This window comes from Desmodus rotundus, chromosome 11, assembly GCF_022682495.2.
Source record: "Desmodus rotundus isolate HL8 chromosome 11, HLdesRot8A.1, whole genome shotgun sequence".
In the NCBI taxonomy this organism is placed as follows: Eukaryota; Metazoa; Chordata; class Mammalia; order Chiroptera; family Phyllostomidae; genus Desmodus; species Desmodus rotundus.
Window position 1 is genome coordinate 68,155,573 of NC_071397.1, and position 12,615 is coordinate 68,168,187.

Genomic DNA, 12,615 nt, shown 5'->3' on the forward strand with positions numbered 1-12,615 from the left:
ATATATTCAAATTTTAATTGTCTCACTCCTCACAATAATCCTCTGAGAGACATAATTTTTGTATAGAGAAGTACAGAGAGGTCAGGTAACTTGTCCAAGGTCATTACAAAGCCAGCAATATATAACTACAAACTATAACAAGTCGTATGAAAGAAACTAAAAGAAGAGAATTAGTGGGGTGGGGTGTGTGGTTACTCACCTGGGAAGTGTTTCAGTTATTATGGGAGCAACAGTGCTCACAGGTCTATGGGATCTTTTCAGAGGATGCACAAGGTCAAAACTATTCTCAGAATAATCAAACATTATGCGCCTGTTTCACTGTGTTAGCATTTGTACTGAAGGAGCAAAAGCAGCGGTAAGTAACATGCTGCTGTTTTGTACAAGCCAGGGCAGTGGCACCACCGTGCCAGCAGTCCCTGCACTCGTCTCTACTATGCACTTGCAGTTAAAGAAAAAGCCCACGTAAGAATGTCCCTGATGAAGCAGTAAAAATTATTACTTTTTAAAAATCTTGGCCTTGAGTACCTGTGTTTTTAATATTCGCTGTGAAGAAACAGGAAGTATGCATAAAGTGTACCCACAGCATACAAAACTATGTTATCTCCAGGACATTATACAATCGCTGGAGTTGCAAAGCTGAACATTTTTTTGTGGAAAACTATTTTTATTTGAAAAAAGAACAAACTATGGTTCTTAAAATTAATAATACACTTGGCAGATATGTTTGTCTTGAGAATAAACAAATTTGTTATTTCAAGAAAACAACTGACACTTGTTGCCAAAAAAAAAAAAAAAAATTTGTGCTTTTGAGTGAAAAGTAGAATTTTGGAAAACATGAATCCATCACCAGCACTTAAGACTTTTCTGATGAGAAAGACATTAATAAATGTGATCTCTTGATATTGCATAATGAGATGTACTAACATTTGAAAGATCTGCATAACTCAGTGAACCAATATTTTCAAAGTAGCCAATGCACAATACTAAAATCATGCCTGGGTAGAAGACCCATTAAAAGACTACATAGATAAACCAATGTAACTTAATGCAACGGTGTATGGAAAGTTCATGGATAGAGTTTCAGGCCCCACATTGTAACTAACCTTTAAGAAGCTATCTTTTACTATCAAAGAAGAAAATGCACAATAATCTGAAAGGCTATTAAAATATTCCTTTCTTATCCAACTACATAACTCTGTGAGGTCAAATTTTCCTCCTATACTATACCAAAGCCACATACCACAACTATTTGAACATAGAAGCAGATGTGAGAATCTAGCTGTATTCTATTAAACCTGATATTTAAAAAAAAAAATTTTTAACTGTAAAACAGTGCTACTCAAATTTTTGACTATATAGTTATTTTTCATTACAAATGATATCTATATTAATATGTAATGGCTTATTGTTGTTTTTACTGCTATAGCAAATATTTTAAGTTTTCTCAGTTTTAATTTCTAAGATCGTAAATAGTAGTACATATAACTCACATTGTTTAGAAAAGCTGTTTGGGGACCTCATAAATTGTAGAGTAAAGGGGCCCTGAGACCACACAGTCTGATAACTGCTGTGTCAGAGTTTCTGAAGGACACCTATCTGACTCGGTCACACAGAATAAGAGGAAAGAATGGTTAAGATAGGTCATTGGAGGTTTATCCAGGTCAGATCGTACCGAGTTTGTCAGCTATAATAAGGAGTTTCATTTTATTCAAAGTACAATCAAAAATGTTTAAGCTGAATGACATGATCAAATATATGTTTTAAAAGAGGCAGCTGGGTTAATATAAGAGACAACATCAATGAACCAGGGTTGAGGGTCTAAGATGGAGGCATATAGACAAATCGGTGATGAATTTTTGAAAGTACTTTGATATCAACCTCAAAACGAAGTTCCAAACAATATAAAATGCTTCCCATTTCCATCTTAATGTTAAAGAATTCAGCTGCCCTATGGTTAAACTGATGGTGGAGTGAAAAACATCAACCTACCCAGTAGTCTTAGAAATGTCATAAATACACAAATACACTAAATCCATACTCAATATTCTTATATAATGATGTTTAAAATTGTTTTTAGTCACAGTCTCAAATTTTTCATAAAATGGAATCCATGAAATATTAACTCACAAGTCGTATCCTTGCAAATCAGAGATCAGGGGAGTCGAGGGACCTGCAGATGCAACCACTCACTCACGGCAGACACTGCTGAGACACTACAGACACGGAGTCAGCGAGACAGACGCTGCCCCAGCTCTCTCGGCACTTGCACTGCAGAATGACTACCGGTACCTGGAGGACTCGCGGCAGAACACTAGACGTGTTTCAGATAATTTATTCATTCAAAGAAACACTGAGTATACAAAGTGTGCCAGGATCTGGAGACAAAAAGTTTGAGTAAGACGGGGATTCTGCCCTAAGACTTTCACTGTCTGGTAGAAAGAATTAAAAACAAATATTTCCAATTATGATGCAGGGTGTTGTAAGCACTTTTATAGAGCTGCCAATTCAAAAAGAAGTGAAGGGGGTCAGTCACGAAGGAGAAAAAGTTGACTTGAGTGTTACACAGGAATCAGCTAATACATGGAGTAGAGAAAGGTCTGAGATATGAAAACCCCTAGCAGGTGAGACAAGGATAAGTAGGTAAGAAACATTGGTATTTAATATGTGTTTCAAATCTTTAATTTTATAAAGGGGCAGAACACCAATTCTGTAATCTACATATAAATCAACCTCAACCACCTCAAACACTCAATATGGTTTGGGAGCACTATGAAACAAAATGCGTTCATAAGGAGATATCATTACCCCCTAAAGTCATCTTCACAAAATACTTGATAGTTATTTCACCTAAACATAGTCCCGACCCTCAAAGAGCCTGCCCTCCAGAACCAGAGAGATGTGGTAATCATTAACTACAATACCCGCAATGTGACAAACCTAACAGTCCAGGAGGGTTCAAGATGTTATGACGGCCTCTTCCTATAGAGAGCAGAGAGGAGCAGGGTGTGGAAAGCCGTCACAGAGATGGTGATGTAAGTGGTATCTTGAAAGATGAGTGGGTGTGCACTACTGTAGACAAAGGGGACAGAGAAGTCATTATGCACAGAAGCCTAAGCCAAAGCAGAGATGCCACGACAGGGCAAGGCTGATTTACAGGACTGCAAATAGACCGGTTTGACTGAGGCGAGAGTAGCTAAGAAGGGGTGACAAAAAATAAGGACAGACAGAACGGGCACTGGTCACCATGCTACAGAGTCTGAATTTTAGCCAGTAAGAAATAGGGAGGTATAAAAAGAAGAGTGACAGAATCAGAGTTACCTTTTTTGACATGAACCAGTACAATGAAACATTTTAGAACAATTTTGACAACTAAAGCATGGTTTGAAGGGGGTAAGAAGCAGTAAGGAGACTGTCAGGAATATACAAGAAAAGACAGGGACTATTAGGAAGTTACAATAAGGAATAAGGACCTGACAATCTCCTAAATTCAACTCATGATCTTTCCTGCCAGACCTGCTCCTCCTGGTAAATAGCATATAATACCATTACTCAGCGAACTGTCTAAGTCTCCTAGGGCTGTCCAAACAAGTAATCACTAACTTGGTGGCTTAACAGAACAAAAATTCCTCACAGTTCAGGATGCCAAGAGCCCAAGACCAAGGTTATGTCAGGGTTGGCTCCTTCTGGAGACCCTGAAGGAGAAACTGTCCCACGCCTACCTCCTAGCTTTTGGTGGCTGCCAGCAATCACTGACATCTCTTGGCTTGTAGACCTGTCACTCCAAGTTCCGAGTCCTTCTTCACATAGCCTTCTTCTCTGTGTCTCTGTGTGTCCTCTGAGTGTCTCTTTATCAGGACACTCTCTTTGGATTTAGGGCCCACTCTAATCTGCCATGACCTTATCTCCATCCTTACATTAATCACAGCTGCAATGACCCTAGTTCCAAATGAGGACCCATTCTGTGGGTCCGGGTGGACGTGAATCTGGGGAGGCAATATTGAACCTACTATAGGCATCAACTAATACATTTCCCAAATAGAAATGTGGTATCATCCCTAACCCCTAACCCTTCCTCTTCCTCATCCTCTGCAACTACAATACATTATCAAATCCTGGTTCTACTTTTTTAATTGAAGATCGTCTCCTTTTCTTCATCCCCATTACCATTTTCATTTCCAGGACAATCTTGTCTCTATAGCAAACTCCTCGATACAGCACTGGATGAACTCAATGATTCCTCTCATTACTGTGCCAGTTAATAAATAAGTAAGTACTGCTGGAGAAAGTCACGTAACAAGGCAGACTGGTTGTACCATGAATTCATGATAACTAACTCAATATAAGTCCTCGACATTGCCTGGTAGTCTTTCTGTTTTTCTGGCCAACTGGCTTTCCCACTCTTCCGTGAGTATTTCAAATATTTTTCACTCTCCTTAAGCTTTTACTTTCACCCACTTTCAGGAGTTGTCCTGGGCTTCTACTTTATAGAGAATAAAGAAACCATCACACAAAAACCTGCTCAACCTCCCACCTTATGCCCTCATCATCTCTCCTTTCCAAGTATAATAGCTGTCCTTTCAATATAAGGCCACTCTCTGTACAAGTATTTTGGATCTCATCTTCATTCACAAATCTTACTAATGCCAATTATCCCCCCTTTTCTCTACAATATTCAGCTCTCCTCTGAACTAGATGGTTCTTATTGACTTATAAATATATTTATTTTTTCATTTAAAAACAAAATAAAAACAATACCTCCCTTGAACACCACTCTCCCTTCCAGCTCTTGATCCAGCCACACTCACTTTCTACCTGCCTTTCTCACTATCTTCTCCGTCTCCCACCAGACATAAATAAATGTGTTTTTGAAGACTTATCTAGTTCTCTAGTCTCAGGCCCCTCACTTAATAATCTCTGTAAAATGGGAATAGCAATACTAAACCTGCCCCACAGGGCTGTTGTGAGAATTAGATGAATCAATATATGTAAAAGACTTGGGGCTGTAAATCAAGAAGGACACTGATACCATCGTGTTTAACCCACTAAATTTTCCTAAGAACTTCGATCAAATTCCCCCAAATAGTTCATGCATGCAAGAAATACTATGTCTGTGTGCAGCAACAGCCATTGATCCGAAATTGTTAAAAACGATCAGGGCTCTAACTGTCTGATATACAAACCTAGTTTATCAGTGTGAAGGTAGATCTAAAAACTCAAATGTTAAAAGGGGGTTTAAGGTATTCTGATGACAGAATCTTTGAGCTTAGTCTTAGGCTAACACTGTAAGCAGCTTGGTGTAGTTTCTCATGTAGTAGGAAGGTGGAAGTCTGGACCCCTGGTGGCCCACACGTCGATCAACACCCTTTTTTCTACTCCTGCCTCACCTCACTCCTTTCCTCCATACATACACACCCACTCTTCGTCACATTTGAGGCCCAGGTGCCCCAGTGGGCAGTTTTCTAGTCGTTGCACTGATGCGTTCAATGGGATCTGATGGTTGGAGTTGAGTGCCACCCTCTCTAGCGCCCGAAGCTCACCTCCAGCTTGTGGTTGATTTGGGACACAGTCTGGACTTTGTGGCAAAGCTGCGCAAAGCAGGAGCTCAGGCTGGTCATCTTCTGTCGCCCCTCGTAAGTGATGTCTGCCTGGTCCGGATCGATCTCGCCCAGGAGCAGATCCACATCCACGAAAGCCTTGTCGAACTCCTTCTCCAGCACCTCCAGCCACCGGAACATGGAAACCCCACCGGGTGAGACCCCCATGGCGCAAGAGGCGCCCCCTGGTCCCCCTCCGGCAGGAGCCGGGCACGGGCCGCCCGCTGACATGGCGCCGTCTAGGGCCTCCCCCGACTGCTGCTGACCCCCACAGCCCACCCCACGCGAGAGGAACTGCTGGGACTGCGGGGATCCCCGCGAACGCACGCTCGTCCCTCCCCTCCCTTCCCCTCGCGCAGCTAACACAGGCAATGCTGTCCCGGAGTGGCAGGAGCCGCGAGCAGAGGCAGCGACGGAGGTACGAGGAAGAACCCGCCGGCCCACCTCCCCGCCAGCCCAGGCCGCGCAGGCGTAGCGAGGACTGAAGCGGACGCAGCCGGGGGGACGAAGTGGGCGGGGCTAGGATGCGACCTTGGCCTATGAAAAGCGTCTGCTGCGGACCGGCCCGTCAGTGGCCATATTGACAACTGGCAAGCGCCTGCTTGAACGCCCGAGGAGCAGAGGCTCATGGTGTTGGCTTCCAAATTGGGAAGGCCCGAGGGAGGGAAGGGTGGCCACGTCTTAGAGGGAAACCGCTTCCGCTCGTTTGACTTCACAGTGGGCGGGAGCCGTTCTAAAGTCGTCCGGGAAAGTTGTGGCAGTGACGTCCAGGGGCTGGGAAGGGAAGAGTGGGCTAGGCGGTGTGAGCATGCGCAATGGCCACGTTTTACCTCCAACATCCCTGTTCCTGTTTAGGGTGCGGTGGGTGGATGCACTGGCTCTTCTTGGTAAACCAGGCCCTTAATTCCGGGTGGAAACTGAACGTTCAAGGGCAGCGGCCGACCGGGTTTTGCCAAATTAATACAAGACGTCGTGTGATTAAGAGTCAGGCAGGCTTGGGTTCAAATCTTAAACCCTGGCACATACTAGGTGTGCCATCTTACTTGTATTCTCTATCCTCAAAACTTCAGTTTCCCAAAATCACTCAGTTATAAGGTAAAATGCTTATTTCAGTGCTTGGCACTTGGTATTCCTTATCATCACACCACAGGTCATACATTTCCAAAACAACTACTTTAAAAGGTGTATTTATTTCAAAAATTGAGCCAGTGTTCCCATACATGACATTTTAGAAAAATTTTGACGACCCATCTATTCATAAATATATTGAATGCAGACCCATTTTGAGGCATTGGGAACACGAAAATAAATGAGACATGATTCTCACTCAAGCAGAGCTCACAGTGAGTCTAACCTTCAGAGCTACAACTTTGAATTTTTCAGTACCTTTGGGAGTGTTTAACAACTGTTCTTTACCATAACGCTTACTCACTTTCAACCAACCCCCTTCCACTTCCAGAGCCGCCCAGTCTTGGACACCAAAGGAACACCTAGTCTCAACAGAGTAGGCTGGTAGGAACTGTCTCTCCTGAATTGCCTAGGAGAAAATTTTACTGGCTGACTACAGACTCTTCTGTGTTATCTTCATGGTACAAGATGCTTCTGGTTAATCACCACTGAAGCCGGCACTGTGTTCCCCTTGCCAACGCAATGCCAATGAGGAATGTGAAGTCATAGCTTGAGTTTGCTTTCTGGCTACTGCATGAGAGTCTGGTTAGCTTCAGTCGATAAAGGCCTTTGGCTTCAGCAGACTTAGCTAAGCAAACTAACCGCGATATTCTTCCCTAGACCCTTCACACAGGTTTTAATACACAGAAATAGTATAAAACTAAAATTTGTATCTTTCTCCATTACCCTCCAAGTTAACTTTATTTGCATCTTCAGTATTTGCAGGAACATCATTACTACAGCTACCAATTTCCCAACCACTTTTTCTCTACGTAATAGGGTTAGCAGTGAGTTTTCAGGAATTTGGGGTGGGGAGACACATAACCTAGAATCACAGTAATAGCTTTCGGTTATGGAGTGCATACTGTGGTTAAATGTGTGCTATTTGCGTTACATCTTTGACCCTCACAAAATCCTGAAAGGTAGCTAACACCATTTTTTTATAGATGAGTTATAGAGAGCCTACGTAGACCTTGGTAAGGTCATACAGCTGAAAATTAACTGAGGTAAGATTTCAATCTACGTGTCTTTTTCTCCAGTGGTTAACATGGGTTACAGAAGAATGAGGGAAATAATTTTTTCTCGTATAAGTTACCAATAGAATAAATCAGCAAACAGCCTTTTCAAAAAAACAATTTCTTCTCAGTTATAGCCATATGCAAATATATTAATATATAAGAAATATTACAAAAGTGTAATTGTAATGCTCATTTGCTATTATCATGCTCTTTAGTTATATGGACTACACTTAAAAATACATTTTACTTCTTTAAAAAATTCAGCTTCCTGCTATATTGTGGGTACTACTGAAATGCATTTTTCAGTGTCTATATGTTTCCAGGGCTCTGATTCTTGGTGCATACCCCCATTTTCAGGATTGTAGCACCCAGCCGCATTTGTTTACAATCTTTGCATCTTCAACAAGTCACACCCTCTGGGTCTCAGAATACTTTCATCACATATTGTTCCTTCTAATTACCATGCAGGGTAGCAGCTGCCACATCCCTGTGTGCTTGGTATCTTGCTGTTGCGTGGCAATTTCAATTATTCATGAGGTGCCCTCACTGTAGACATTATCTTTTGCCAACAGTGGTTGGGATTTCGAATTTTTGCAAGTCACAATCTACTAGGAAGTGAAAAGCAGGGTTTGATGTTCAGGTGCTGCCATCTGTTGGCAGTGTGCTCTGTCTACATTTATTGCTTTATCTTGATCTGCTCTGGAATTTGGAATTGTATGTGATCTCAATACTTATGGGATTTATTTACCAAGAGATAATAAAATCTTGATATTTACATTTACAATAGTATTGGCTCAAACTTCCAATAACTGTTTTATGAATCATGCTTACGTGATCACACATTTCTAACATAACTTAAATGTGACAGTCTTGTTTTAAGAACTTACCCTGACAGAATTTTACCACAAGGTACTAAGAATAAATAGGGTAGGGACTGAGGAAACTGAGGTAGAAGGGAAGATGCTGAATATTTGTTTGGGAGGTATTAGTAATTAGCTATAAGGTTAAGAGTTCAAATATTTATTAGAACATCATTAATAACAAAGGCACTGTGGTGATGGACATGGGAGATCTACCTTGGATTGGAGAGGGAGGCTACTATTTATTGAACTCTGCGGTGTGCCAGGCCCTATACTAAGCTTCGCATGTATCATTTTATCTCCAGCATCCCTACCAGGAAGAAGAAAATGTATTAAGTAAGAGCTGTTGATCACGATAAATAGTTCTTTGATGAATAAAGAAAGCTAAGGAAAACTCATTGCTATTTGACATGAGCTATGTGGGGAAAGTCCCCAAATATACCATATTCATGTATATTATGTATGTTATATTTACTCCTTTAGTAGCAATTTGAAATTTTGTGATAGAGGTGCTCACGAAGTAAGTTTGGGCATTCCCAAGTGATTTATTAGCCTCATTCTCCTGATCATTTCTTGTATACACACCAGTAAGACAACTGTTTGTTCTCTTGTTCCTACAACTTGAGAACTTTGATACAGTGATTTAGGGTTAGCTCAGACTTCTCTTTCAGGAAGCCTTTTTCTCCTCACATGAAGCTATAGATTCCGTCGCCGTTCAGTGTCCTGCAAATGCCTGCTGTAGCATTTACCTTACCTTTTTTTAGAGCCCCTTAGACTGCGAGACCCTCGGCGCCAATAGCTGTATCTTATTTATCTTCAAATCCTAGGTCCTAACACAGGACCTGGAATATAGTAGGAATGCGGGAAATATTTGTGTGATCAGTTGAATAATTAAGATAGTACCATAGTCTACCTAGGAAATTCTTAAAACAAGTCACTTTTCAAGACATACTTTGATGACTGCTAGAGAGCACAAGTAAACATATTGTCGTATTGGCTCAGGAGTTAGGAATATCTATAAAATACATGTTAAGTGTCTGTAAGATACATATTTTCTTAAAATGGAAGAAGTATTTTCCCGACCTAAAGAGAAAAGTTTATTTAACAATTATCTTGTTGATTTGACTGATAAGTCGAGTATAATTGAGGCTTTGAACGTCATTTTACCTACTCCATAGTTGAAATATGTGAGATACTACATTCTATATGGTGTACCCAAATGTGCAAACAAAGCACAAAAAAATGTTTTAAATCTCTGACTCTATTTTTATTCCCTTACATTCTCAAACTCTGACTATAGCCACTTTCCACAGTTAGTCTGATCGACATTCTTAGTTTATCCTTTCCCACAGCTCCGGTTTGGTTCAGCATTATCTAAAACCACCCTTTATCAACAATGGTATCAGAGTTTCCTAATATTGATTCTTCCTCTTTCATCCACTGTCAAGTCCCTGCCTGTTTCTCAGAGGGCCAGGCTGCACAGATCAAACAGACTCCCCCGCATCGGCCTCTGTCATTTATGTTTCTTCTAGATTAGTTCTATCAGGCGCCCCCAGTTATTGCATTCTGAACATCTTTAACATTTAGCCTTGCACCTACCTAAAAAAGTACAAGAATCCCATAAATCACCTCATTAGAAAGTTCGTAGTCTTCTAAAAGAACAAGTCAGGAAAGTGCAAGGAGCAAGTGCACAAAAGCCATGTCACAGAACAGGACAGTACTCGGAATAGAATCTGTTGGCCCTCAGTTTACTGTAACTAACTCAAAACTCGACTGGTTTTTACGGTCATGCTGGGCCAAAACTGTGAGGGTGAGATTTCTAGAGTGCCCTTTGTTGCTACAAATGGAGGACGATCCATATTTGTTTAGGGAATTCCCTACCTTATGTGACTTGAATATTAGAAATAGAGGCCTCTTTCCATAAGGAACTGAAAATGTCAGATAATCACTTTACCAGCTCTTGAGCACAGGCACATGGCTTAGTCTCACCTCAACAAAACAACCCACCTGAAAATTTTAACGTGGAACTGTCAAGGCAAGGATCAGGTGTGGAGCTAGCCGTGTCCTTTTCAGTAGCAGCCGCGCCACCAGTGGTATCCAATTTTCCATTCAGGGCCGGGGCCAGGACATGCATGTTCTGTGGTGACTCTAGACTGAAGTGGGATTTTGCCTGTGGTTCGGGCTATGTAGCCTTCCTTTATTCTTGTCCATCTCCAAATCTGATTCTCCAGGCTTCCCTGCATCCCTGTGTGCCACCCCATTAGCTTTCCATAAATCCTCTTCTGCCGGGATTTGTCTGTGTTGCTTGTAACTAATAACCCAAGCTGATACCGCAATCGTTTATTGAGACCCTTTCTTTGCCCATGAACATGACATGCTTTAGTTCATTTCATCTCTTCTTTTCTGTAAAATGGAAAGTATTTTCCACGTTTTAACTTCATTTTATAGAAGAAAAAATTGAGATGTAAAAAGGTTAAGTGGTAGAAAAAATTATTGTTTTGTTTTACTTTTGACTTACGCTCTTTTTGCAACATTCTCCAGAAGCAAACAACTTAAAAAAGAATCGTATTCACAATCACTTTATTCTTTTAAATTTCTTTTATCTCAGAAAGAAATTTTCATAAGTTAGAGTCTTCTATTTAGCTCTTGGTTGATCAATTTTACAATAGAAACCGTAAGTCAATGCTTCTATATCTAAGTCAGGGAGAATTTGAGGTTTCTTCTCTGGAATTCATTTTCCTCCCTGTAACGGAAACATGCCCTTCGCTTTTAATAACACAGAAAGGACAGTATCCATTGCATAGAAGCACACTCTGTGTTTATTGCAAGGTTTCCTAACATGGCCCCATTGACATTGGACCTCACAATTTTCTGTTGTGGGGGCTGTCCTATGCATTGCAGGGTATTCAGTAGCACCCTGGCCATTACCCTCTAGATGCCAGTAGTACTACCTACCCAACCACCCTTAACCTTTTATTGTCATCAACAAATGTCTCCAGATATTGCCAAACTGACCCTGGTTGAGAATCACTGGGTTATAGAAATAAAGATAAGAAAGTAAGTCAGGAAGGATCCTGGCTTGAAAATGTGAACAAAGACATAAATTTAATTCAATTTAAGTTCAAATGCAGAGCACATTTTTAAAAAGATTTTATTTATTTATATTTTTTTTTTATGGAGAGGGGAAGGGAGGGAGAAAGAGAGGGAGAGAAACATCAATGTGTGGTTGCCTCTCACACACCCCCTACTGGGAACTTGACCTGCAACCCAGGCATGTGCCCTGACTGGGAATCAAACTGGCGATCTTTTGTTCCCAGGCTGGTGCTCAATCCACTGAGCCACACTAGCCAAGGTCAGAGCATATCTTTTGAGATTGCAATCTCTCTTGTGTTGAAAGACTAAACCTAGATTCTGAGCTGTTTTTTGAAGAGAGTTTTTGGCTGAGTCATTGAGGTTTCCATACTTGAGCAGGCACGCATGTTCCTTTACTCAGTTTTTCATCACCCACAGAAGCCAAGTAATAACAATCAGATTAGTTCTTGTTAAGTCCTTTTTAAAGAAAAGAGCAGTATACCTCACATTCAGCATCAGAGACTAAGCTCAAGAGCTAAAAACCCAAGCTAAAGGTAGGGGATTTGATACCCATGACCCTTAGTAAACATGCAAAAATTCAAAAAGTCAGCAGAAGGTAAACTAAGAAGCTGAGCAATTGTAGCAGTTTTTATGGCTGTTTCCTAGCACAACATAACTCCAGAACAGGTACAACCAAACATGCATGTCCTTCAAGCATTCAGATTCTACGTTTGTGTTATACTTTTTCTGCAGTTTATAGTATCAACAAGACGTCACCTTCTACCTGACAACAGAAAGTTGACTTCTCAGCCTAACCCTAAGTAAATACGTGTGGTCTGGGGAGCAGATGGATCTTTTATTCTTCAAAACATTCTCAATCTTTTTGTGGTCAAAATTATTTAT

At 41.0% G+C, this 12,615-nt stretch overlaps 1 protein-coding gene across 2 annotated transcripts in view; it reads right to left on the minus strand.

Moving 5' to 3' along the window:
• GOPC (golgi associated PDZ and coiled-coil motif containing) overlaps positions 1 to 6,223 on the minus strand; it is a 32,138-nt gene extending 25,915 nt beyond the window's left edge. Inside the window, exon 1 of one of the 2 annotated variants that reach the window (XM_045188712.3) lies at positions 5,538 to 6,223. In XM_045188712.3, the coding sequence (XP_045044647.1) occupies positions 5,538 to 5,825 (288 nt within the window). In that variant the 5' untranslated portion in view covers positions 5,826 to 6,223. The remainder of the gene's footprint in view (positions 1 to 5,537) is intronic. The other variant, XM_024551835.4, reaches the window with a different exon arrangement.
• Positions 6,224 to 12,615: the final 6,392 nt, after the last annotated feature.